The sequence below is a fragment of the Malurus melanocephalus genome, unplaced genomic scaffold, assembly GCF_030028575.1.
Source record: "Malurus melanocephalus ecotype Western Australia unplaced genomic scaffold, MMel_1.1 scaffold_96, whole genome shotgun sequence".
Lineage (NCBI taxonomy): Eukaryota > Metazoa > Chordata > Aves > Passeriformes > Maluridae > Malurus > Malurus melanocephalus.
Genome location: NW_026623328.1, coordinates 1,596,981 through 1,620,887, shown reverse-complemented (window position 1 = coordinate 1,620,887; position 23,907 = coordinate 1,596,981). Strand labels below are relative to the sequence as shown.

Genomic DNA, 23,907 nt, shown 5'->3' with positions numbered 1-23,907 from the left:
AAAAAAACACCCCAAACACAGCCTTGAGCTTTATTCACTTTTCAGATAGTAAGAAGGCCACAGCAGTCCCAGTTAGGAGACATCACATCCAACACTGTGGCCTTACAAGTCTCAGCTGTATCTGAGTTGGTACAGCAGAGTTACATCCAGACGGATCACAGAAACTGTGGGATGTCTCACTAGAGCAATCCTTCCATTCTGAAGGTATTTTGCATTACCTGAAGGATACAGTTCTCTTCAAGTCACACATGGAGGAGATGCTGCGGCCCTACCAGGGTTCATCATCTGAACCTGTGCCCTCTTATTTTGAAATATCCTCCTCAACACAATTGCAAGCAAAGTCRGTGTTACCTCCCTCACTAAACAACATTCCCATTTACAAGTAATCATAACCAACAAGGACAAGGGAGTGTAATGGTACCCGTTTCTCCTCAGGAGGCAGTTTACTCCACTCATTGCCCAGCATCCTGGTGATCTCTGGGAAAGGGACTTCCGGCCTCTTGGCTCGCAGCTGCTCCCTCCGCTCATTCATGAACCGCACATACCCTGTCAGGGGGGATTTGGGGGCATTCGTGTCCCTAAGGGGTTTCTTCCTTTTTCTCCCTTTGGCCCAGCCTCCTCGTTTGGTTCTTTGTTGCTGCAAAACAAAAACAGAAGACAAATCAGACTGAGTGAAAATAACCACCTCTGGAAGGAAAAAGCAATTTCATCAGAATACATCGGTGCAATACATCCTCTCCATGAATGCAGGTTTCAAAYCTTACTTTAGAGCTATCCTGACTTTTGCCTAAACAAAACCAAACAAGTCTCATTGTGAAAAGCTGTTTACAGTTTCTCCTGGTCCACAGGGACAGCTGAATTACATTGGCATCAACTTCTGACTCAAATCACAGGGACTGATAATCCACAACATGATCATCTTAACTAATGCAACTACAAGTATTTTTTTTTTTATTACTTGTTTGCTTGTTTTTAGTTATTCTTTCCCTCACATACCCTCCCTCCAAGTCAYTTACTTCAATAGACTTTTTTGGAGAGATTCCATGTATTAGTTAATAATTGGCAACTAGTTATTTTGACCTTCCAGATCKTCTTCCTTCATGCACAATGTGCCCAAAATGGGGGTGTAAGGACAGTGTACAGGCTTTTCTACTCTCATCTGTTTGGTCGATTGTCTTGTCCACTAATCACCTCCAGTGAAGCAACAAACAAACTCCAGAGGAGGGAATATTGTAAGATTTGCCTGGGGCACACTGTTAGTTCACAAGAATAACATCATTATCACTCATCCTTCTTGGCTTCATACTACTTCTGCAGCAATCTCTGGACAACACTATTTTCTAATGCTATGTCCATACAACTATTTCCAGTACTTCTAATCTTTCCCCAGATCAGCATGTTCCTGCCATCATGTTACTTTTAGTTTCCCTCCTGGAATTTTATTACTTAATTAAAAAAGGACCTCACAGCTGAAACAAACTACAAGGAGTAATATCAAATGCATCTATCAAAAAAAAMMCACCCCAAACCACTTCCTTGTCAACCTTTAGGTTCTTCATGATTTAGTCACCAAAAATCAGTGTTGGATGATACACAAGGTATATATTATAAAGCAGGTAAATATATATATAGTTTATATATTTATATATATACACATATATATAATTATRAAGCAGTAAAAATATATACACAAGGTATGTACTATAAAGGAGTRAAAACATAATGGTTTTAAAGACATCAGTTACCACCAGAACAGTACAATGGTGACATTTTGGTGGCTCATAAGAGAGAAAATAAGCAGTGGCAGTTGAACATTGAGTCCTGAATGCAGCACCAGCCTGCGGGCCGCAGTGGCTAAGCTGAGACTCTGCACATTCCTACTGCCAGCTTTCCTTGGCTCTCTGTGTACAACACAGGAGAAAATTAGGAAATCAGAAGATGAAAATGGCAAACAGATAAAATCTGTGATCCTATTAAAAAAAAATATAAGCAGGTAAGACAAACTATCATGACAAAATTCCATGCTTTTGCTTCATTGAAAAGTTACTATTATTTCATCTCACCTCCTCCTCAGGCTTCTGCTCAGTGGTTTCAGCAGCATTAGAAGACTCATTTTGCAGCTGCTGAGCCTGTGACAAGTCCTCCACCAAATCTGGGTTATTCACAGGCTGTGAAGTTGCACCACTGAATGAACTCTCCGAATTAGTTAATCTGAAAAAGCACAGAAGAGAAGAACAAAAAATTCAATCATCATTYCTAAATCACTTCCTCCTTAATCTTCTAAAACATGCAAAAATGTTGCAAATATATTCATTCTCACACRAGCAAGGAAAAAAGGGATTTAAAAGTGATTTTTGAAGAACTGACTGTTCCATCCAAGCAACCATTATAACTACCACAGTTTCTATAGACTTTCAGACCCAGTTTGATTTTTAAAGAAGTATTTTGTTTCATTTTTAGTAAACTATTTGATTACAGAAACAACTTTCAGGCAAGTGCATGTTTGGATCAGAAAGCAGAGACTACGCTTCTCCAAAAATACCATAAGGAACTTGAAATTARAAGTTTGATCATCAACCAAGATACACTAATCTGGATGTGTTTAATATATTCCTTCACAAATACATTTAGAGCTCTGTGGTTGTGAATGATTGTGTATTGAACTTCATTMCACAATTTCATGCATGTGGGTATTCAAACACAAACTTCACTAGCTCCCAACAAGCTCCAGAATGGCCATTATTTGATACAGCTCTTGCAGCAAAATGAATCTACCTTACTCCAAAAAAGGGCAAGATATCTGGAGGCAAAAAAGAGGAACAAGTGCACAGAAATATTTCTGAAGGTAGACTGACAGTAACAAACACACATTTTAGGGCCACAACCCTGCTGGACATTCTCAGCATTGTGCTCAGTAGGCAAATTACTATAAGATTTTTGAACTCATCTCAGATTCTAAACCCTTCTTCAGGCTAAAGATTACTTGGCCTTTCCCAGTTACATTCACGAAAATTCCATTAACAGAAGGGTATRCTTCAAGTCTCCTTTGCTTATTTAATTCCACTGTAAAGCTACTCATGTCTATGGCAAATTTTAAATACCCAAAATAACTGTTCCTATTGATACAAAATACAGCTATAAAAATTTGATATATATTAACAGAATTGTTATTTGAAAGCCCATGGGAAAATCTGTCTTCAGASAGAATGGCATATTTTCATTACACACCACAATCAGCAATTGTGACATAATTACTGCTAAAGACACAAGGGCTGGAGAGATCCACGCCTGACTTTGAGACACCAGATTGAGTTCATATTACTGACAATTAGAGAGGGAGCAAGGGAGCAAAGCAGATACCCTCCCATAAATTAATTATATTTGGGATGTGTCAGAAAGAACAGGAACAACACAGCTCTGTATTCACTGTTACAGTTTGAAAAGGATTTCAGTTTTCCTCTCCATTCCCCCCTAGCAGAAGAGCTCTCTAAACTACACCTGCAGGAAAGACTTCCATTAGACGTAGCCATTTGCAGCAAACACTGATAAACATTCAGCCTAAAYATTAATACTTCCTAAACATAAGCCYAAGGTGAACATGGATTTAATTTTGCACCAAGTTCCAAATCCCAGATAAGTAAATCAAATTCAAATTCAGACCCATTTGAAGTAAAAGTGTCCACATTCATTTGTACAGGGCCTTACCTGACTGCAAAGTCTCAATCTTACTGCTTGGTGCTTTGCAGAACAGAAAAGAAGCTTCAATTATCAAAACACAGAAAGAATTCTATGTATTTTTAAAAGAAAACTTCTTTTGGCATTGCAATTTTAAGGGACCATTRTTGCAGTTTCTAAAAGCAGAGTCAATCTGACAAAAATGAGACATCAGTCTCAGTGGTTTTCAGAGATCAGTGATGAATAGTATATCTTTAATTGAAATAATTTACTTAGCAGGGACCACTATGGCAAACAGATACACCCTCCCTCTCTGTCCCCATAATGTCACTTGTCTTAAGACTAAAATCCTAGGGATTCACCTTTTAAAGGTAAGAGACAGAAAAGAACTACTTCCATCAGTTCAGAAGTGTTCTGGTTTCTCCTCAACACAGTTCTGTGATGTTCTATTAAGGCCAAGGGAACATGGCAAGATTGAATTTTGTCAGGATTTGCTCTTTTCAAAAATTACTTAGAATGCCCTCCTCCCACTGAAACAAGTACAGAGACAGTATCTGCCAGCTGAAGGTGAAAAAGGAGTTGCTTACCCAGTTACATTAATTTCATTGCTTTCCTTAGAGCCATCCTCTTCTGTAAAAAGTGGAGGAAGATTGGAGCCAGCTACCAAGTTCTCCATACCTCTGGGGAACAAAAATAAAGGTAAAAAAGGTTAAGGTAACTATCTCATCTTCCCTTTCAGCAGCACTTCAATTCCAACATCATAACACACCACAATTTTTTTACCACATGAACCAATTGGTGAGTCATAGCTGATTGGCTATAGGATAGATCCTGTGGGCAGCTGTGCTTAAGGTCAGAGAACAAAGACCATAAATGCTACTTCAACTCAGAGTTCCCATTTTAACTGAGCCCTGTGCCAATGCCATAGTGTTGCTGGAAATCACTGCAGGTCTATTTTTTTATCCGTCAAGACAATAGGGATGGTAGATGCTACTCTGCCAGTCCACCTGCCCGATTCTTCACTGAGCACCCTCCCCAGAGGTTTGTGTTGGCCCCAGAAGAAAATGAAAACCAAGTTCCCCCTGAAGTTTCAAATTAAGATTGTACTAATAATTCCTTGTCCAGATTTTCACAATTAATCTAGTTGAGTGTAATTGCTAAGTAAGAGAACACACCTATTTAGAATATTTTACCTTCAGACCCAGAGAACAGTTACTGAAGCAAGTGGTTAAGCACTATGCATTTCTTATTTAATACAAACTGCCCACAAGTTAGAATTAGTTCCATTTGTAACCTTGTGGCCTGTCATGGGAATTTAATGTGAGAGATCAAATCCAAAGCTTAATTGACTTATTTATTCCCTTCCTTATTAAAACACAAAACTGTTGTTTTGAAACAAAACCAAAAAGTTTCAACAAACTCCCTTTATGACTATGAGCTGCCCTTTCAGGCAATTTTGAAGGGTCATATCAGCTAAATTCATGTTCCTTCAATTTAGGAGTCACCTTTGATGAACAGCAGATATTCAACTTGATTACAGTTATCCCTTTCAACCAGTACCCTTGAGCTTAGGGCYGCAAGGGACTGAGGAGAGCTATCATCTTGTACTGCTTTCACCTGGATTGGTGTGCTTCCCACTCAGCACTGAAATCCAAGGGATCTGAGACAAAATCCTGCTCCATGCTTTTAATATTGTATGTGTTTTCCACATCCCACCAGTTCCAAAGGTAGAGATTTTCTACAGACAAACATCACTGCTTCTTGCATCTTACAGATTGTAGAGATCTGTCACAAGTACTGTATGGATGACATTGACCCTTTTCTCTTCTGCTTTTCCAAATGCTGAGATCCTTAGACCACCCTTAAGAACCCCATCATCCTGACTCCTTAATTAGAAAATACTTCCAGGTGGWACAGACATTGATCCCTAGCAGAGGAACACCTTTACTCATGTACAGCTAAGGTTCAACCAGGAGGGAAGAAATCAAATTCCTGCTCTGCCGCTACAAACCAGGGACTGAGTTACAGTTTTGGGGGTCAGCCTCAGRGCTGTGGCAGAGCTGAAGACTGACCAGCAAAGGGCTTCCAAGATGCTCAGGGATTTAGAGCACCTGGCCTGATAAGGAATGGTGAGGGGAAAACAGGCTTGTTCTGTCTGGCAGAGGAGGCCAAGGGCCAATCTAATAAAGCCTAAAGCTACTGGATAGCAGTGGGAGACATGACAGAATCAAATTCTCCTAGTTATGTTGGCTTTGCTGGTTCAGGCTGGACACCAGGAGGTGTTCCCAGAGAGGTGTCCAGGGGTCTATCCTGGCAGATTTTGAGTGCTAGAAGCTGTAACTGATCTAAACTAGTGTTGGCAATAGTCCTGCTCTGAGTGGGAGGCTGGACTAAGATGACCTTCCTCCAGATGTCCCTTTCAAGCAACATCTGCAGTTCTATGAGTCAGAACTCCACATTATGTGGGGTTTTTTTTCTAATATTATCATCTCTGACAGGAAAAGGAAGACAATCAAATAATATAATGATGTTCGGAAAAGTAGTGAGGTACTCCGGTGAAATAAATGCCCAAAGAAGAGCAAACAACACTTCCTCAYATATAGAAAAGAATCTACATCAAGGCTGGGGCTTTATCATAAGAAATCTGAAAATTCAACTGATTTGAAAATTGGTCACTGATGTCCAGGAAGCTGTTTAAGCACAGCTTTGAAATATACAACATAAATCACTTCATGCAGTTATCAGCTGAGAGAAATGAAGTTCTGCTTTATATTACATGGTATTCATTTTGTCAGTCAAAAATCCTAAATTATGATTTTCAAAAAAGGAAGCTTAAGCAGTTATGCCCACTGTGACCTTCTCAGCAGGTCCTGATCTGTCTGCTCACATCTGGCCCAAGCTCACTTTCAAACTGCAGGAAGGCAGCTGGACACCAACCTTAAAAATATATAAACAGAACATAAACAAAGGAAGCTGGGAGAACATACACTTTTTTCATTTAACCCATATGTTTTAGATAGTAACTSTTTCAGATGATACTGACCCACATCCTAAAGAAAAAGCAACATCAGTGAATTTACAATGGTTTCTAATGAGTTCCAGAGACCAAGAAAACAAAACAATTCCCCTAAAGCTCGCTGAAAACAGATGGGAACCTACACAAGTCTTTCAATCCCCTTCTCAGGGACAACCATCCCACACCTTTGCTCCAAAGACACTGCCCACTATAGTTTCAACCCCACTGCAGAGCTACATGTTTATTGAAACAAATTTAACTAAATTCAAGGCAAAAGAAACAATGGACACTTAGTTTTCTAATGGCTCACACATATACCCTATTTTCATTTTTTAATATGTCTACCCAAATGTCAAAACAAAACTGAAACTGCAATTAAACTCTAAATCCTTACAGCACTACAATCCAATGCAAGGAAGCATTTCCTCCAAAGAAAACTAATTGGAAGTGGAGCAGCTATGAGTACACTGCACTGTTACACTACTGGCTGTGTTGGCTCAAGAAAGCAACCAGCTAAGCAGGAATWGAGACTGATTTATTCATTAACAGCAGTATTTGATAAGATTTCAAAGGTTCAACTAACACATACATTAACATTACTTAAACATTTTTATGAGTCCAGAGAAGATCCTTCATTATCAGAAATGTGGTTCAATATATCTTTTTCTTTCCCTCTCTTCCATTGTCAATCATGACATCATTATAGACAAATTGGACAAAAGTATTTTGTAATTTCAGTTTTAATTTTTGAGCTGGACACTTTGATTGCATRCCATGAGASATCATACTTACATGGWACAGAGTGTACCAACATGGTCTGACAGAATTACTCAAGAAATGAAAGAAATGCTTTTACAGCATAAAGATCTATATTTGCTTGTGGACAGTCACCCACACCTTTACTGACATGAGGCTGGGCTCCACAGTGTCTGCACAGGTCTGGTCACGGAATAAGTCACTGTCAAGTGCAGACTGACTTCYTTCTCATCCCCAGGCCAGGCTGAGTCTTAAGATGCCCCTAAACACAGGGAAAAAGGCAAACAGCCCTTAACAATGTTGCCTGTTCAATGACTACACTGTGAAAGATAATCTTCAGAAAGAAAAAAATAATCAATTATTAAACTCTTTAGCCATCCAATTACAAGGTGAGATTATAAATATACATCCTTTATTACAGTTAAGCACATTTAAATATGAAGTCAGCATCAGAAATCCAGCTTAGAGGCTGATTATAAAACACTGCAGGAGTTCTGATTACCTCATCACCRGTTCTAGTTTTAGAAACGTTACTGCTGAGTGGAGAAATTCTCTYCTGAAGTCTCTCATCCCCCTTTGCCAGAGTAAATAAGTCCAGCCTTTTCCATTCAGAGGATAACAGATTTGTTTTAAAAATCATCTGCTATGTCACAGAAGAGCCACAGTATTCCTTATCACAGCATSAGAATCCAAGCACTTCATAACACAATCTAAATTCATATGATTTATTGAGAGAAAAACCCACAGGACCATCACTTCCTCTGCCTTTCCACAAGTAGCCAGAATGTCAGAAATAAAACTGAAGTAAGTCCATCTTCTATTAAAATCACAATGCTTTTGGAGCTGTCAGAGGAAATTCAGATTCCCTCTGACAGAGCATTTTCTTCCATCAAGCTGCAGCAGAAGGGTGTTATCCAACATACTTCACTGCAAAAAATCWGATTTGACTTTTTCCCTACAGGCAGCTCATTAGACAAAGGTCTTTGTGACTAGGAAAATTGCAAGCTCAACCTAATGGGACRAAGCTTTTTCTGTCAAACCAGAAAATATATACCAGAGAACAGCCAACTGCTTTTATTTTTACTTCTTGCCAATAAAAACAAAAAAAACACTACAGACCAAAACAGAGACTTGCAGGAAAAAATTCCAGAGCTCCACTCTATTTCCAAGCAACTTAAGGAAAGAAGGGTAAGATGTAAAGCTTAGATTTATGCTTAGCTTTATTGGGTCTTTGCAGCGAACACTAACAAAGCTATTCATACTCCGACCTTAGAAATAGCTTTCAAACAGCCGCAAAAAATATTTTAAAAACAAAAGTGTTCAATTCTGCATTCTACTGTCATTTACATATAAGCTTTAGGATGAGGCACATATAAACATATATATGAGAGGTGTCTTGTATGTATACATAAAACTTGCTGGACTCTGGAATTAAGGCCCACCAGAAAATTATATGCTCAGCTCTCCAGACAAAGGCAGGAACAGCTCTGCATTGATTCTCTCCCTTCAAATACATGAAAGCAATTTTGCATTAGCAATAAATCAGCTTTTTAGATCGCTTCAGGGAAAACAGCCCCCCGCAATGAGAAGACTGTACAAATAACTGTACTATAGATCCCTGGATGGCTGAAACCAGTAACTGTGGCTCCCTCTGGTAGCCAGGGGGAAGGCTTTGCTATCCAGCCCTTCACTGCAGGTATTATACACCTATGGATTGGGATGCTCATTTCATTACAAATTCACTTCATTCATGATAGCATCAGTCGCCATTTAAACTAATGCCATTAACAAATACAATTCTGAATATTAGTTTCTCGTCACAGATCTCACATAAAAAAACATAAACCATTGAGATCACAAAAAATAAGTTTCAAACTAAATCTTCAGAATTTTTTATTTTTCATTGATCACTCCACCTAATATAAGTCCAATAGATGACTCCCAGGGATGGCACTGGGTTTTGTAATCCATTCGTAAAAATGTCTTCTGAATTTCCAGTTACTAGAGGCAATTTAGTCTACTTCTTTACTTGCTCAGCCACTTGAAAATTTCTTTGGGATCTGAGGACAATGTATTTCACAGGATGATGTTTTCCAATAGCTCCTTTCACTTTWCCAAGGTAAAAGGGATAATACCCCATAAAACCCCACAACCAGCAGCTACGCAGTGTCACAAACAGCACCTGGAGCACAGACGCTTCTCAAACCACAGCACCTATAAATCATCCAAAACCTCACCAGACCCTGSTAACTTCCCCAGCAGTGAGCAGATGGTTACTTTCACTCAAAACTGAAGTTCCATTCCTCTGATCATTTATGTCTGTAAGACTCAATCACTCACTGTTTGTGCAATGCAAACATAAAAGTGCCAGGAGCAAAGCAGTTTATTAAAAAATGTAAATGAACAGACTGAAGTTTTTCATGGTGTTTACCCAGTTCAAACATTTACCAGCATCACACAAGTGAAACAAGAAACAGTATTAATTAATGCTTGAGGAGTACTTTGATTTAAAATACCAAACACGTATTCTGAGCTAGAGATAACTCTGAATGTCAAGGAATCCTGATTGTGACTGCCAGTGAAATGCAAAGTTACATATTTGAAAATAAAATAATTGAAGAGTGCATGCACCTGATGAGACTGAAAAGTTGTTTAAAAGCTATTTTAGCATTTTTGCTCTCCCTCAAAACTTTATTCATCACAGAAGCTGTAAAGGAAGCACAACATATACTCCAAGCTTACTTATATTCTGTGAGAGGGAACTGGCTGTTGACACAGAGGAATAGATTGGAATTTTTCATGCACATACCCACCAAAACAAGTCATAACGGCCATTTTACAGAATATGGGGTCGAATACTTTGGATGTGAGAATATACTGAGAAAGAGATTGAGTATATACTTAAAAGAATGACTCACCACAGGCATCATGACCCAACACAAAAGCATCTACTCTGACCTCAAGAGCCACAAAGACAGCATGCAACTGGATATTTTAAATGCACTGATATGGGTACAGGGACAAAGGTTAGAGGAAATGAAGTGTGGGAAGASTCAGTGATTCTCACACAAAACAAGCAACTCATTCTGCCTGTTTTCAGAGAAGATCCATCTTTAGAAAAAAATATGACATGTCAGCTTCCATACATTTTTGCACTTATTTTCTTACTGTTGCCTTGCCTTATTCCAGCATAAAACAAATGAATTTGAGCACTCGAACCCCATMATGAAGAAGAAATCACAATTTTTAAATAGCCTTAGTTGTGCAAAATAACAGACATATAAACCTTCACTCTGATCTGCTACTTCTTTACCTTTAGAGCACAACAGAAGTGGCCATTAGCAAATCCTTTCTAATAGCAGAAATAGTGAAGAACTGGGATGGACTGTTTATTTCTAATCTGGTCTTAAAACTCTCTSGTAAGAATTTAGTATCTATCAGAAATTAAACTTTGGAGGTATATTGCATTAAGTGTTCCAAAATCCCTTTTTAGCTAAGGCTCTYCTTGCACTCCCACATGGTGCCATCGGCATCACAGGATAAAAATTGTAAAGACCTCAGAAACACACTAATGGAAAAACTGATAAGGAAAGTGAGCACAAAAGAACAGACAAGAGGTTCAAATAAGTATCAATACATCAGTGGACACTGCTTACAAAACCTTGTCTGGATTCCTGGAAAGAAAAGAAACAGAAAAGACAACCCAATCCTACCAAAGCATCCTCTCCAGGAACAGCAGACAGCTCCTTTGACCAGCGCTAACAAGATTTGAAAGCTGAGTCCACAGACAAAATGTGTTAAAATGGATGCTAGAGGAAAAGACTACACCAATAAAAAAAAATAGGGAAATTTAGAAGACAAACTTTAYGCTCTAAACTAGGCACATACCAGGATTCTCCTCTCAGCTCCAAAGGGAGAGCTCACAGAAATTTTAAAATCATACAAAATCCAGGTACTTCCATGGCTCCATAAAAGAATTAACTTAAATCAACAGCAGAGTGCAGACAAGTCAGAATAAAGCTTTTCCTATACTCATCTTCCTCCAAAGGCAAGAGGAAATTACAATATTTACTATCATGAATGGAAAACAAGGGGAAAAACAACAAAGGCATAAACCCACTGGAGTAGTCTGATGACTCTCTAGTGTTAAGCTATATATAAGAGATTCAGAGATGCATGTGAAGGATGGGAATATGCAGGCAGAGGGCACACCCATAGCATATGTAATGAAAATAGCTCATTTTGGAGCTGAAGGACTGAGAGAACAGCATTCATGTCAGCAGYGAGCTTAAATATCCCAGGCTGAGTGCTTGGAACAACAGCTAAACATTTGCCATATTGCATCTGATCCTCAAATCATATCCAGTAGCCCAAAGAAACTACTCTGAGGGCAGTGGTTTTCTTCCTAYCACCTGCTTTACTGATGCTGCAACCTCTTCTTTGTGCATCTCCTGTGCAAAAGAAGTGAGGGAACAACCCTAGGAGCAAAGCATCACTRCCTAGAGCTTGGAGCCAAAGGGCAAAGAAGAACCTGGGAAAAGCATGTCCAAGACTTGTATTAATCTGCTCTTCCATCTTCCCTCTTCCACAGCTGCTCCTCATATGCTGGAAACAAGAAACTGCAGGTGAGAAACATGCACAAGCTCTTTAAAACAGTTATCTACGCACTCAATAAATTTAGCCCTAAAAGTGGATGTAAATCTTTTCAAACAGGTTGATGATTAAGTAGACATGAGGATGGAGATCTCACACAACATCTCCAGGCATTTGCATTTGAAAAGATTCCTAATTTATGTTTAGTTACAAGTGTTCTGAAAGATATCTGACATTCAGGTTTGAGTATTTACCATATTTAGCAAACAGCAAAGATTTATAATGCTTTTACATTTCTTTTACATGATTTCATTTCTATATATATTTGTTAAGTAAATATGGTTCCTCTGAACTAAAGCACAAATATCCCAACACCCCTATATATGGGTAGAGATGCATAGCTGGTTTAAAGAAGGTCATAAAGGAAATCACTAAGAGCTAAGAATACAACCAAACTTCAGAAGCAAATTTAGAAGCACTACMAATCCTAACCTTTATTTTGGACCTCTCAAACAACTGTTAGTTTTTGCTTGGTTTCAGACATCTCAAAGTTGCTCTGAGACTCTGACCTGAATACACATCATGCAATTCTTACTGCAAAGAGAAATAAGAACTAAAGTCTTTGTGATCCTTGCAAAAGGTCAGCAGCAACACTCTGGTTTACACAGGGCTAAATAGTGGGAAAGTAGAAAAACATTTCTATTTTCAAAAGGGGATACAACATAGATAACATCTCAGTATAAMATCATAACCTGAAGTTCATTGCCTTGATCAGAAACAGACAAAGCCAACTGGTGGAAAACAAGAGTTTAGGCACCACTATCTTTTTGGAGCCTAAACATTTTACAACAGAAGTGCACRCACAGAAAACTTCCTTTCTTTGATTACCTTTTGCAGTCTGTTAGGAGTAAGCACATAGATTAGCTGAGGATCAAACACCACATTTAATCCCCAAAGTTAGCTCAAGGGCTTTCTGAGTTAGACAACTGCCTTCTCAGTCACCAGCACTCCCATTTCATTCAAAAAGACTCCTCTGAAAAAGCACCTGTGTTTTGCTCCTCCTCACATCTCCCAAAACAAAGGCAAAAGAGGATGATACTGCTTTTTAAGCATCACATCTTTAAAAGTAAAAAGTCTTCAGCTTTTATTAAAACTTCAATCATATTTAGGCTTGTAGACTTCCCAAGGTAAAACATTTATTAATGGAAGCTTTTTCTTCCTGGTCTGTAACAGTCACCCAAAACAGCTAATTCCCATCCTGGAATGGTTTCCTGACCTCTTGAAAGGGTCATCTATGTATAACTTCAGACAAAATATGGCCACAGCATTCCAGAGCTCCATGGTAAGATCACCAAAAAGAATTCAGCAGGTTCAGTTCTCAGTATCTCAACTGAGCTCTGTTTTTCATGACAGAACATACACTCAGAGGAAACCATTAAGTAAGCATTGAGTAAAGCCTTACCTGGCTGCTGGAAGCAGCACMCAATGGTCCTTCAGCAATGAGGACACATTCTCAAAATACTCCAATTATCAGTCCTATTGCTGCCTGATTGTAACAGCAAGGAGTAACACTCTGAGCAGGTTGCGCTGCRTAAACAAAAAATCCTGGGAGACCGGAGAAGATACTGCACCAATTTCTACCTAACACCTCCAATCCATAACACAGGAAGCCCAAGTCTTGGAGTTTAGCCTGTAAAAAACAAGCAGCTTCYTATTTGAAACTATGCCAAGTAACCAAGCTGAATAGGAAATTTCAGTTTGTAAAAACTGCACCTTTTGACAATTGAAGTGTATTTCATTTACAGCTAACAGTTCAATTAACAAGAAAAACATTCATTCACTTCACAGTGAAATTTTCTTCTACTCAAGTATCCATGTCTTAAGYAGCAGGAACTCATTTGTATTCCTATTTAAAATGCCTTTCTCGGTAACACTTGCTAACATCATCCCCTAGTACACATTTTATGTAAAAGCATCTCCTAAGCATACAAAAAAATCTGAAGATTCCAACTAGTTTTGCTGATTAGGATCCGCCCAACAAAGAACATGTCTAGGCACCACAGTTTCTTTGCTGGCTGTCCCTGCTCAGCTGTAGGGGAAAAAAAAAAAAAAAGGAAACAATGTGAGAAATGTCCACATTTTCTGCTACACTGAATTAAATACGTGCCCAGAAAACAAGAAATACATCTCTTGTATCATTCACATTTCATGATCCCAAGTTTAAACTAGAGTGACTTCTAGAGATCATTTGATCTCAAAACCAAAGTGAAGGTCATCTTTATGGCAGATACCCCGTTACACTGTCTGGCTCAAATCCTGATCAACRCTGATTTAAATGAGCAAATGCCCTTGACTGCTTTGGTTTTTTGATAGGAAGGTTACCAAGAGCTGAAGAAATAAGCACTCTTTATTGTCAGGAYACAGTGATGGATGGAAGACAGGACAAAACAACTGAAAAAGTCCTCACAATGGCCACGGGAACAGAGGTGTATCAAACAACACCTYTCCCAGTCCTGACAAAGCTGGAGAGACCAAAGAATAAAAAGACACTGGAACAGAGAGAAAGTTTTCACTTTATTCATCTGTTAACCAGAACATCCATCAAGAACAACCTTAGCAAGGAATCCAGGATCTTCTCTCCCATTACAGAAGCTACAGCTGGACTTCCAATACTGCCCCTAATCAAAGATTCCCTCASCCTTTGAATTAAGTTCAGATTTACTCTCAAGTCTGAGTACAACAAGCAGTGTTTACTCCAACTCAAACCATTTCCACAAACTGTAAATAACAATGACAAGTTTCCATTTCCAAGAGGAGTTCTTTGTTAGGCTCACTTCACAGAACCCAACTTCCAGCAATTTCAAGTAGGTTTAATTCAGTAACAGCTTTAAGTAGCTTTTTTCTTTACTTTTCTTCAAATGGAGAGCTGAGCTCAGGGCTGCTGTATTTGCCACWCCACTAACTAGTCCACTTGTTCAATATCTTCTGTCCTTCAAGTGGAGGGCACAGCAAAATGAACTGCACACACTTCCACAAGATTATAGGGACAGATAACTGAGGGACCAAGAAGATATTTTAACATCAAGCCCTTCATCRCATATGAGCCAAAGAAGCTCTCATTTCTAGCCTGACAAAGCATATATTGTTATTTGCATGACAAAAGGGCTTTAAATCTTAAAAGAAACAGTCAGCACTRTATGAAAAATTGAAGAGACATTGTGTGCCAAAGCTGGATTACAAATTACCAACTAACACTCCTGCCACCAGCAGCATGAAACCATCTTTGCAATGATACTCAAGCCCCACCTGAATAATCACTGCTGTACTTAACACACTTGCAACCCCCTCTAAGTTCAACATCCAAAAAGCAACTGATTTATCAACTGTTTCATTGATTTGACACTTCTCTATTCTTTCAATAAATTGCCATTCTAATTACTTGTCTGGTTTTGCTGATGCTGTTGTGCTTCTTTGCATTTAATTTACTTTTGAAACACTAAATTATTTAGCAGTAGCAAGTCACAGCAAATGCCAGGAAACTCCTTTATCTGATCTGCAGCACCTCCAATTGCTCAAATTTCTGTATTTTTAATTACAATGGTATATAAATACATCCATGGAACTGAGATGCTACCAAGTAGKTCAGAACCAGAGACACCCAAGTCTCAAACTGCAAATATGACAGATGTATTTCCTATTACAGACTGATAACTGATTTGAGTAAAATTCATCAACATGACAAAGTTAACCTTTTCCAGGTTAACTTTCAGGGAATGTATTGCTGCATCCCCACAATCCTGACTCATCACTTGCCCAGAGTCTTCTACTGGTCAGACCAATCTACATTCACACATGCTGCAAGGAAAAAACCCAACCATGCAACAGTGTTATAGACCAGTAAGTCCCTGCATTCATACAGATTACTCAAATGTCTCCATTAAATGTCAATTATAGACTCCGAGCTAACAAACACTACTRACCTAAGACTTCAGAATAAGAATTTGTGCATCAATAAAGAAAAAAACACTTTTCTAATGTAATTCGCAGAATTCTATAATATAAAGGCACTAAGGTATAAGCTGAAGTTAATCTTTTTTAAAAGGTTTCCAGCCTTTACTATGTATTTGAAAYCTGTCCTCCCATTCCTCCTCACTATAAAAATGTAAAGCCTTTGTGTGTGGTTATTTGAATATCAACACTCTTCCATGTAACAGCAATGCAAGAACATAAACTCRAGGAACATGCTGAAAAGTTCCTTGTGATCYGTTATTTTCTGCATGMCTTGCAACCCCCTCCWGATAAATGYCTGTTCTGTAATTCCCTTGAGAAATACTCTGTTGAAATTAYTTTGGGACAGMATGTATGTTTTTACAAGTGGCAATAAAATTATATAAATAACTTGCCTTAAAATATCCAAACATGTAAAGTGTACTTCTATAGAGAAAATGCAAGTAAGCCATCTGTAACAGAGTTCACATTTTTTCATACTTGTAATGAACTTTAAGTTTTTTTTAGGTTAAAACAATATTAACAGAAAAAATTTCTCAAGTAGGAAAAGTATCTTTGATATTTGGACAATTTTCACATTACTGCACATTCAAAACAATTCACATAAAGTCTCACAGTCCAAGTTTAATGCACAGTTAATAATTCTATAGCTTTTTATATCAATATGTAAACAAAAGAATAATCAAATCTTATGTCAAGACAAAGACATTTTGGGCTAGTCTAATACAAATATCTGCTAARTTTTTGTACTTTCTGAAAATTTCCTGGGCTAGGACTTAAAGGCTTATTTCCTGACTGCAAGGCTGCAGTATAGCCACAGGCATAGGCTAGAGGGGATGACTGTGATCACTGTGACCCATTTAGCACCAGGCACTACCCTCTGCTAAAAAACAAACACAGAGGAATTCAAACCTACATCAAGGTTACCTGGTATTGTTTTATAGACTGACAGCAAGAAGCATCCCTGCAGCAGCTGTCCCACAGGGCACTTGTGCACACAGTCAATTTGTACTTCTACAAATTTACTACAGTAAATGTCTTACTGCAGCAGTCACGTACGTTTTGTTATGCTTTCACAGGTTAGACCTTATAAGGCAAGAGCCTGTATCAATAAACTCTGATTAAGTTGTTACTTGATAAACATATCATTTCAAGAAGTTAAACAAATGCTGCACCTGCATTTATTTTTAGGACTAAAAATATGCCTTAAACTCATGTTCAAACAGATCTTTTTCCAATGTGCTAGCAGCCCTTTCTGAATTCCAAAGTGGCTGTAGCAGTGCCAGTGCCAGCTGCTGAAGACACGTGTTATACCTTGCCTGTTAAGATTCCTCTGTACTCTTATTTATACCTAAGGCTTAGCTGCTCAAGCTTCACTAAACGCTAATGTTCCCAAGCTGGATTATCCAGTCACCTCCAACACCTCTTCATGGCAATGCTTCCAAGGAGGCTTTCCCAGCCTACACCCGTCCTGAGCTATACTACTTTTAATGTGACCAAATATCAAGTCTGGTTTGCTTGAGTACATTCTTTAAAAACAAAAAGCTAAACCAGTTTAGTCAACCATGACTACTGAAAGAGCATTTGTCACATTACCTCTCCACAAATAATCACGAAGTTTTAAATTGATGGCATTTTGTTCAAAACCATCAAATTTCAGCAAGTAGTATGAATCATGCACTATTTGTTACTTGAAATTGACATTTAAAAAGCAGGGATCAAACTAATATGATTCAGAAGCTTTTTTCTCACTTTCTTTTTCCTATAATCAGAGCTCTAAAAAAATTTTTGTGCTTCTACATTTCAAGTAAATGTTTGGTGTTAGTGAACAATTTACAGAAYCCTGGTGACGTCACACAATGATTTATACACTGCTGTCAACTGACGCACAATGGGAAACTGGCAAAATACTGGTGCCATAGGTTGAAAGAGGCCTGAAAATGGTATCTAATGCTCAAGCTTTGCACATTTTGATATACAACCTAGATTTAAGGATAGCTTACAAAGTAATAACTTGCTGCTGCAAAGAGAGGAAGGTCTTGCTCCCTCATGCTTTCTCAGCTGGTTACAGCAATCTCCACAGCTTACTGGACATTTTMTTGAGCTACTTAACTCGGTAACTCTTCCCTTTGGGAGAATCCCAGGAAAGCAAGGAGGCTGGATACCTTCAGCTAGATATAGCTGAAAGGAAGGACTCAAATACCAGAGCTTATTAAAAAAGAATGTGTATGGAAACTCCCACTGCCATGCATGGTAGAGTCATATTAAGCTTTATGAGCCACCCCCAATCACCCAAGATAACTTTTTGGATTCATTCTGCCAGCAGTGGGCTGTAGTTTTCATGGCATGTCAAGAGAAGCATCCAGAAAAGTCCTCTGCCTGCATGAAGACAAGCCAGGTGCTGGAAGGTGCAGACAACAGCTGTCCACAGCCTAAGGCTAGAGTTTCATTGCAGACTAAGCCTGTTGAGCTACTAACCACTCCTACAGCATCATCTTTCAGCCTGGCACCTGTTGCCTGGACAAATCACATGGTGTTTCAGAATGCTAAAGAAAAAGAAGAGCATTTAGTGAATTTATGAAATTCGTTTCTGCCAAATGAAAGAGTGAAATGGCCCAGCAAAGGATCCAACAAGCAGCTGGCAGAAGAAAAAGTGATGTAAGTAACACAGTCAGGAGTTAGTGATGTACATTGCTATAACTCCTTATGTTGTGATTCAACTCTCCCTAAAATTCTAGTGCTGCCAGAAATGAAGAGCATTTGAAGCTATTCCAGTAACAGTGGGCCTCAAAATAGCCTTAAGTAGGACAAAATATGATTATCAGAAATGAATTAGACTTATATCATAAGCTGACGTGACTTTTCTTTTCCCCTTTCCAATCTAAATCAAAACATTTACTCTTCTGATGAAAGATAAGATCCTTCCCCATAGGCCTGGAAAAATAACTTCAATTCTACAATTCTGATTCATTTATTCTTATTATTTATTCCACTGGCTTGACATATCGTACATGAATTGCAGCAATTGCTTATCTTAAACTCAGCAAAGTGTAGTTGGAGTCTACTCTGTCACGTTTCCCACATAYTGAAACAGCGAAGATTCAGTCAAATACTGGTTATCTTGATTTCATTTCATCAGCAGCAYGAGTCATGTGCAATAACAGCTAAAAGATACTGTGGCAAATGCACCCCAAGCCAGCAAACTGCTACAAAAGATTTTAGCAGGTTACCTATGAAAGTTACTGACTAGATGGCAGGGCTGAAAAAAAATGCATTCTAATATACCTATATTTCAGGAGACTCTTGAAGATTTGCTTATCTGCTCTAGAAATCCCACTGAATTTGTGATTATTGAGATATTCCAACAAGGTGCTTGTACATTTGAAGAGATGGTAGCTTTGAACAGAATATCCTTCTTCAGTAAATCTTATATTTTTATCCTTTAGGTATCAGAAGATGTCTTTGTCAATGTCCTGCGTAAGTGAAAATACAAACAAGGCAGACTATTCTTAAAGTAAGCTGGGGAAAACTGGGACATAAGAGCAGCACTGTACCAAGGGAAAATGTTTAGAATGAAAGTAAGAAAACAACATCCTTAGAAYTAAACTGTACTCCAACCTTTCTTTTCTAACCTCTGTGAGCCATGATCCTGCACCAGGAGCAATCCCCTCGCTCCCCAGTTTTTCTGGCAGAAATGCAATGTTAGCAAACTCCAGATATCAAAGTGTGAAAGAAGATTCACAGTTTACTGTTTCCAGTGCTTTGCTCAGTGTTGATCTGTTTTCTCTCCTGTATAGTCTCATACTACTACCAGAACTTGTTTTGCCACAGCTCTCTCCCCACTTTCTATATTGTTAGGCACAGCACATCTTCAATATTAGTATGGGACACTAGCTCCATTACATCAGAAATTCAGCCTTTGATAAACATGTAATTATGGACATAAGCCTGAGATTACTTAGCCCATTCTTACATAAATGACAAAGTCCATTCTCCCAAATTAATTTTCATTTGCATTATTAAATGTTTGGTCAATTACTAAATCACTAAATTTCAGCTAACAATACTCCAAGTTAGGAAATGACACACCACCTTAAGTCCAAGGCTTTAAAACAGCAGCCAAGGGAATTCCAAGAGGAACAAATGTTCTTTTTCTTAAGTAACAAACACAAAAATTCCCAAAAAAACCCACTAACTCATGCCATACCACTTCCCTGAAATAAAAGGAACTAGAGAACAGACACAGCTAAGTCAGACTTGTTTTAACCACAATTTAGTCAAGATTGTCTGAGAACCCTTCCAGAGAAAGCCTAWCAAATTCTATAGATGACATATTTTGAAGGGCAGTTAAAAACAGTTTGTTGAATTTCTTTTGGCTGCAAACAATCCCTCAGACACCACCGTATAATTAAAGCTATGAATTTATCATCTTTCCATATTTGAACACAATAATAAAACAAAAGTAGACTTTTCCCATGGTAATTCACTAAATTGCCAAAAAATCCTCTGTGTTTTGCACTTGTTAGCAGAAGAAAAAAATGAAAAAAGGATCCAGAAATAAATCCTGTCAGTCTTAAGCCTCTTGAAATCAACTAAAAACCAACATTTTGACTACGCTCATTCTCTTACGCACTTCATGCATTTTTATTGTCAGCAACAAAGCTTTCTGCAACTCAACCTTGTGACTAAAACACCCCTTGCCACTTTCATCCTATCAGAGTACCCTGAACTGCAGGTTAAGGGTGTTCACTGCTCACCTCATTACTTATCCCAGCTATGATGCACAAATAAATGTTCCAATGTCTTAGATTTACATTCTCTTTTTCAAGAAGAAACAGTATAAACAATCCAAAGTATAAGAATTTCGTAAGCAGTGAAATATAAGGTTTATTTTGCAATTCACTGTATACCAGGTAAGATGTATGGTCCAAAAGACTRAAATCAGTCAGCCAAAGCCAGCTCTTGCCACAGTCTCCTGCAAAACAGTGCAGGATTATTCGTTTCTAGGATTAAAATTGTTAATAAGCCTTCTTTAAAGACAAMACAGCACAGTTTCCATTTAACATACTTACTATTAAAACACTCTAGCCAGTAATGTTCCCAATGTTTCTGAAAGGTGGATTTTTTTCCAAATGCATCAGCAYTTGCAAAAGTAAGGTCAAAGAACAAGGAAAATTTCCTAATTAAATCAGAACTTGGAATTATTCAGGTATTCCACAGCAAGTGGTTTTGTTTCCCTGTAACAAAGAACGAAGACTTCTCCCAAATGGACACAGCCACTCAAAAGTAGCTGTTGCTGAAATTCATCAAAAGCTGTCTTTATCAAATTGTTATCAATTAGACCTTCAGAAATCAAATATAGGTSTCAGCTTTGCCCCAACAGCTATTAACAATGCAAGTTATTCCTTTAATAAGAATTAACCCTCTGCAGGATTAACGTGCATACAAAAAGCTTTAACAYATACATCCCAACAATCCCATTATGCAAGAGATTAAAACAGACTAGTCTGGTAATAAAATGCTTATCACCCGACCTGTCCCATTGGCAGTGCAAGGACCAACTCAGATCCAGCTGTTTTGCCCTCAGAATTTAAGGACCAATATCAGGCTACAGGTTTGTACCACAGAATCACAGAATATGCTGATTTGGAAGGGAGCCACAAGGACCAYTGAGTGCTACTCCCAGTAAAAACAAACAGCTGCCATCACAGCCAACAGCTGTGCTGCTGATGMCACTGACAGGAACAAGCCACTCCTGGAGTCAGACAACACCACAACATGGCCAGCATTGCAGATCCTGCCAACGGACCTGGCCTACATCAATGAAAGCTTTAACTACCACTTAACTGTATATTTCAAATATATATTACTAATAAAAGCTTAGCTGCCCCTTGACTGTGTATTTCAAATAGCCATCAACTAGCCTTAGCTGTTTCATGAACTAATGCCCTGAAAAAATGARTGGTTTCTGAAAACAAACTGGTCTTAGTAATTCATACCTGGTGAACATTAAGTGTTGAAGTGTTTTTATCGATCACTCTCTTTGTCTTAAGAACAGCAGAAGTTTAACAGCTCCCATGAACCCAAGAAAYATTCCCCCTCTCTTTCTCAGGGAAACCATGAGAGTAAAAAAATAATAAAGTAGGRATGCAGAAAGCAACCTCATTTAGGGACTTCCAAGCCAATCAGATTATAGATCGAAACAGCCATTTTATTAAATGTACATGAACAACTGAAAAAAAAGAACCTTTCTGCAATCACCTACTGTCCTCAAATTTGTTTCAAAAAGGCATGTKCCCCTGAGTCACCCATCTCTCTCACTGATCACTATCAAGAGTGTCTCCATTATTTTAAGTGCAGCCTCTTCACCTGTGCTCTAACAATTTCTCACAGCACATGCCACAGCACTCAAGAAAATGAACACAGCTCTGTGTGCACTGCAACAGTGATGAGCAGGAATACCTAAATCTTTCAACCACAGCCTGGAAAGCGCAGAAAGTACAGCAAGAATTCAGAAACTTGTATGAGCCTGTAACCTTGAGAAAAATCTCACTCAATAACTGGTCCAAAAACACTGTTTAATCAATGAGTACGAAAGGCTGAGCTGGCTGTAGCAGGGGAGGAGATACACCTCACTAATTGGGCACACATGGATACTGAGTGACACTTTATTTGAAAACATTGTGAATAGACACACTAACAAAGATTACAAAGTTAACCCCAACACATTAGTGTGTAATTTTCTCCYTTCCTGTGCTCTCAGATAACATTGTGATGTGACACAAGCAAAACTAAAGCTCACAGTCAGTGCCTGCATCCAGMAGTCCAGCAGCACCAGAGAAATCAGCACCTCTCCTCAGTTGGCAGTCCTGGCCACCAGACACAGAAAGCCTGAGTTTGGCTGGAGAAGATGTCCTGCAAGAGCAGAAGGTGAAGACAGTAAGAATCTCTTTCCTTTTGGTTGCTTTATTGCAAAGTGCCAGAAATTGTTACAGTCAGTTACATAGAGAAGTTGGACCCTACCCTCAGGTACTAAAGAAACATCGCTAAGAGCCATGACTCTCTTCTCCTTTTTGCACCTGTCACCTCACCCTCTGTGTGCCACACCACAAGCAACCAAAGGAAGAAACATTCGATTCATAACCAAGACGGTTTGGTCAGATCACACCATCTCCCATTTGTCTATTATGAAAACTGTCTGGAATCCTATACAAAAGTTAATTTAGGATTTTATACACTAATCCAAATACTCTGCTTTAGACATGATTTATAAGCCCAGATCCCCTTATTAATTTCAATTTCTATTTCAATTCATGGCAGATTTCAAAGGACAGGAAAAAAAATTTAGCCCTTTCCCTCAATTTCCTGAATTCTGAAGTTACAGTATTAGCCACTAAACGATAGAATTCTAGAAATACTTAATATCTCATCCCTTCTAACAGGCATATGATACAGGTGTGAGAGAAAACAATAGAACATAAAATAGCATTTCACTATCATTTGACTATCTTCAAATATGTTGTGACCCTACACATATGGCCCAGATTTTTTTTTTAAAGCTATGAAAATGAAGTCTTTGTTTTGAGCAAGTGGYTAAGTTCATATTAAGAATTTAAGAATGATCATTTCAGACTAACATATATGTGCTATAAAAGTGGTCTCTCAAGGGGGTCATATGGAAAGCAATTTCCTGAGGAGTGGGAAAAAAACACTTTTTGTAGCTTTAAGAAATAATACTTTAAAATAATGTCTATTTCATTTTTGTCTTATCCTTTTCCAATTTCCRTGCCTGAATATGTCTTATAATGTATATATCAGTACAGTAGCACCTGTATATAACCGACAAATCAATAAATTTA

At 38.3% G+C, this 23,907-nt stretch overlaps 1 protein-coding gene across 4 annotated transcripts in view; it reads right to left on the bottom strand.

Annotated features, from left to right (window-relative positions):
- The window catches only part of HMG20A (high mobility group 20A), a 38,285-nt gene that overhangs the window by 13,498 nt on the left and 880 nt on the right, over nt 1-23,907 (bottom strand). For 2 of the 4 annotated variants that reach the window (XM_057368723.1, XM_057368724.1), the window contains exons 2-5: nt 22,851-22,963; nt 4,263-4,355; nt 2,064-2,211; nt 422-637 (exon numbers count right to left, since the gene is read on the bottom strand). In XM_057368723.1, coding sequence (XP_057224706.1) covers nt 422-637; nt 2,064-2,211; nt 4,263-4,351 — 453 coding nt within the window. In that variant the 5' untranslated portion in view covers nt 4,352-4,355; nt 22,851-22,963. The remainder of the gene's footprint in view (nt 1-421; nt 638-2,063; nt 2,212-4,262; nt 4,356-22,850; nt 22,964-23,907) is intronic. The other 2 variants (XM_057368725.1, XM_057368726.1) reach the window with 1 other exon arrangement.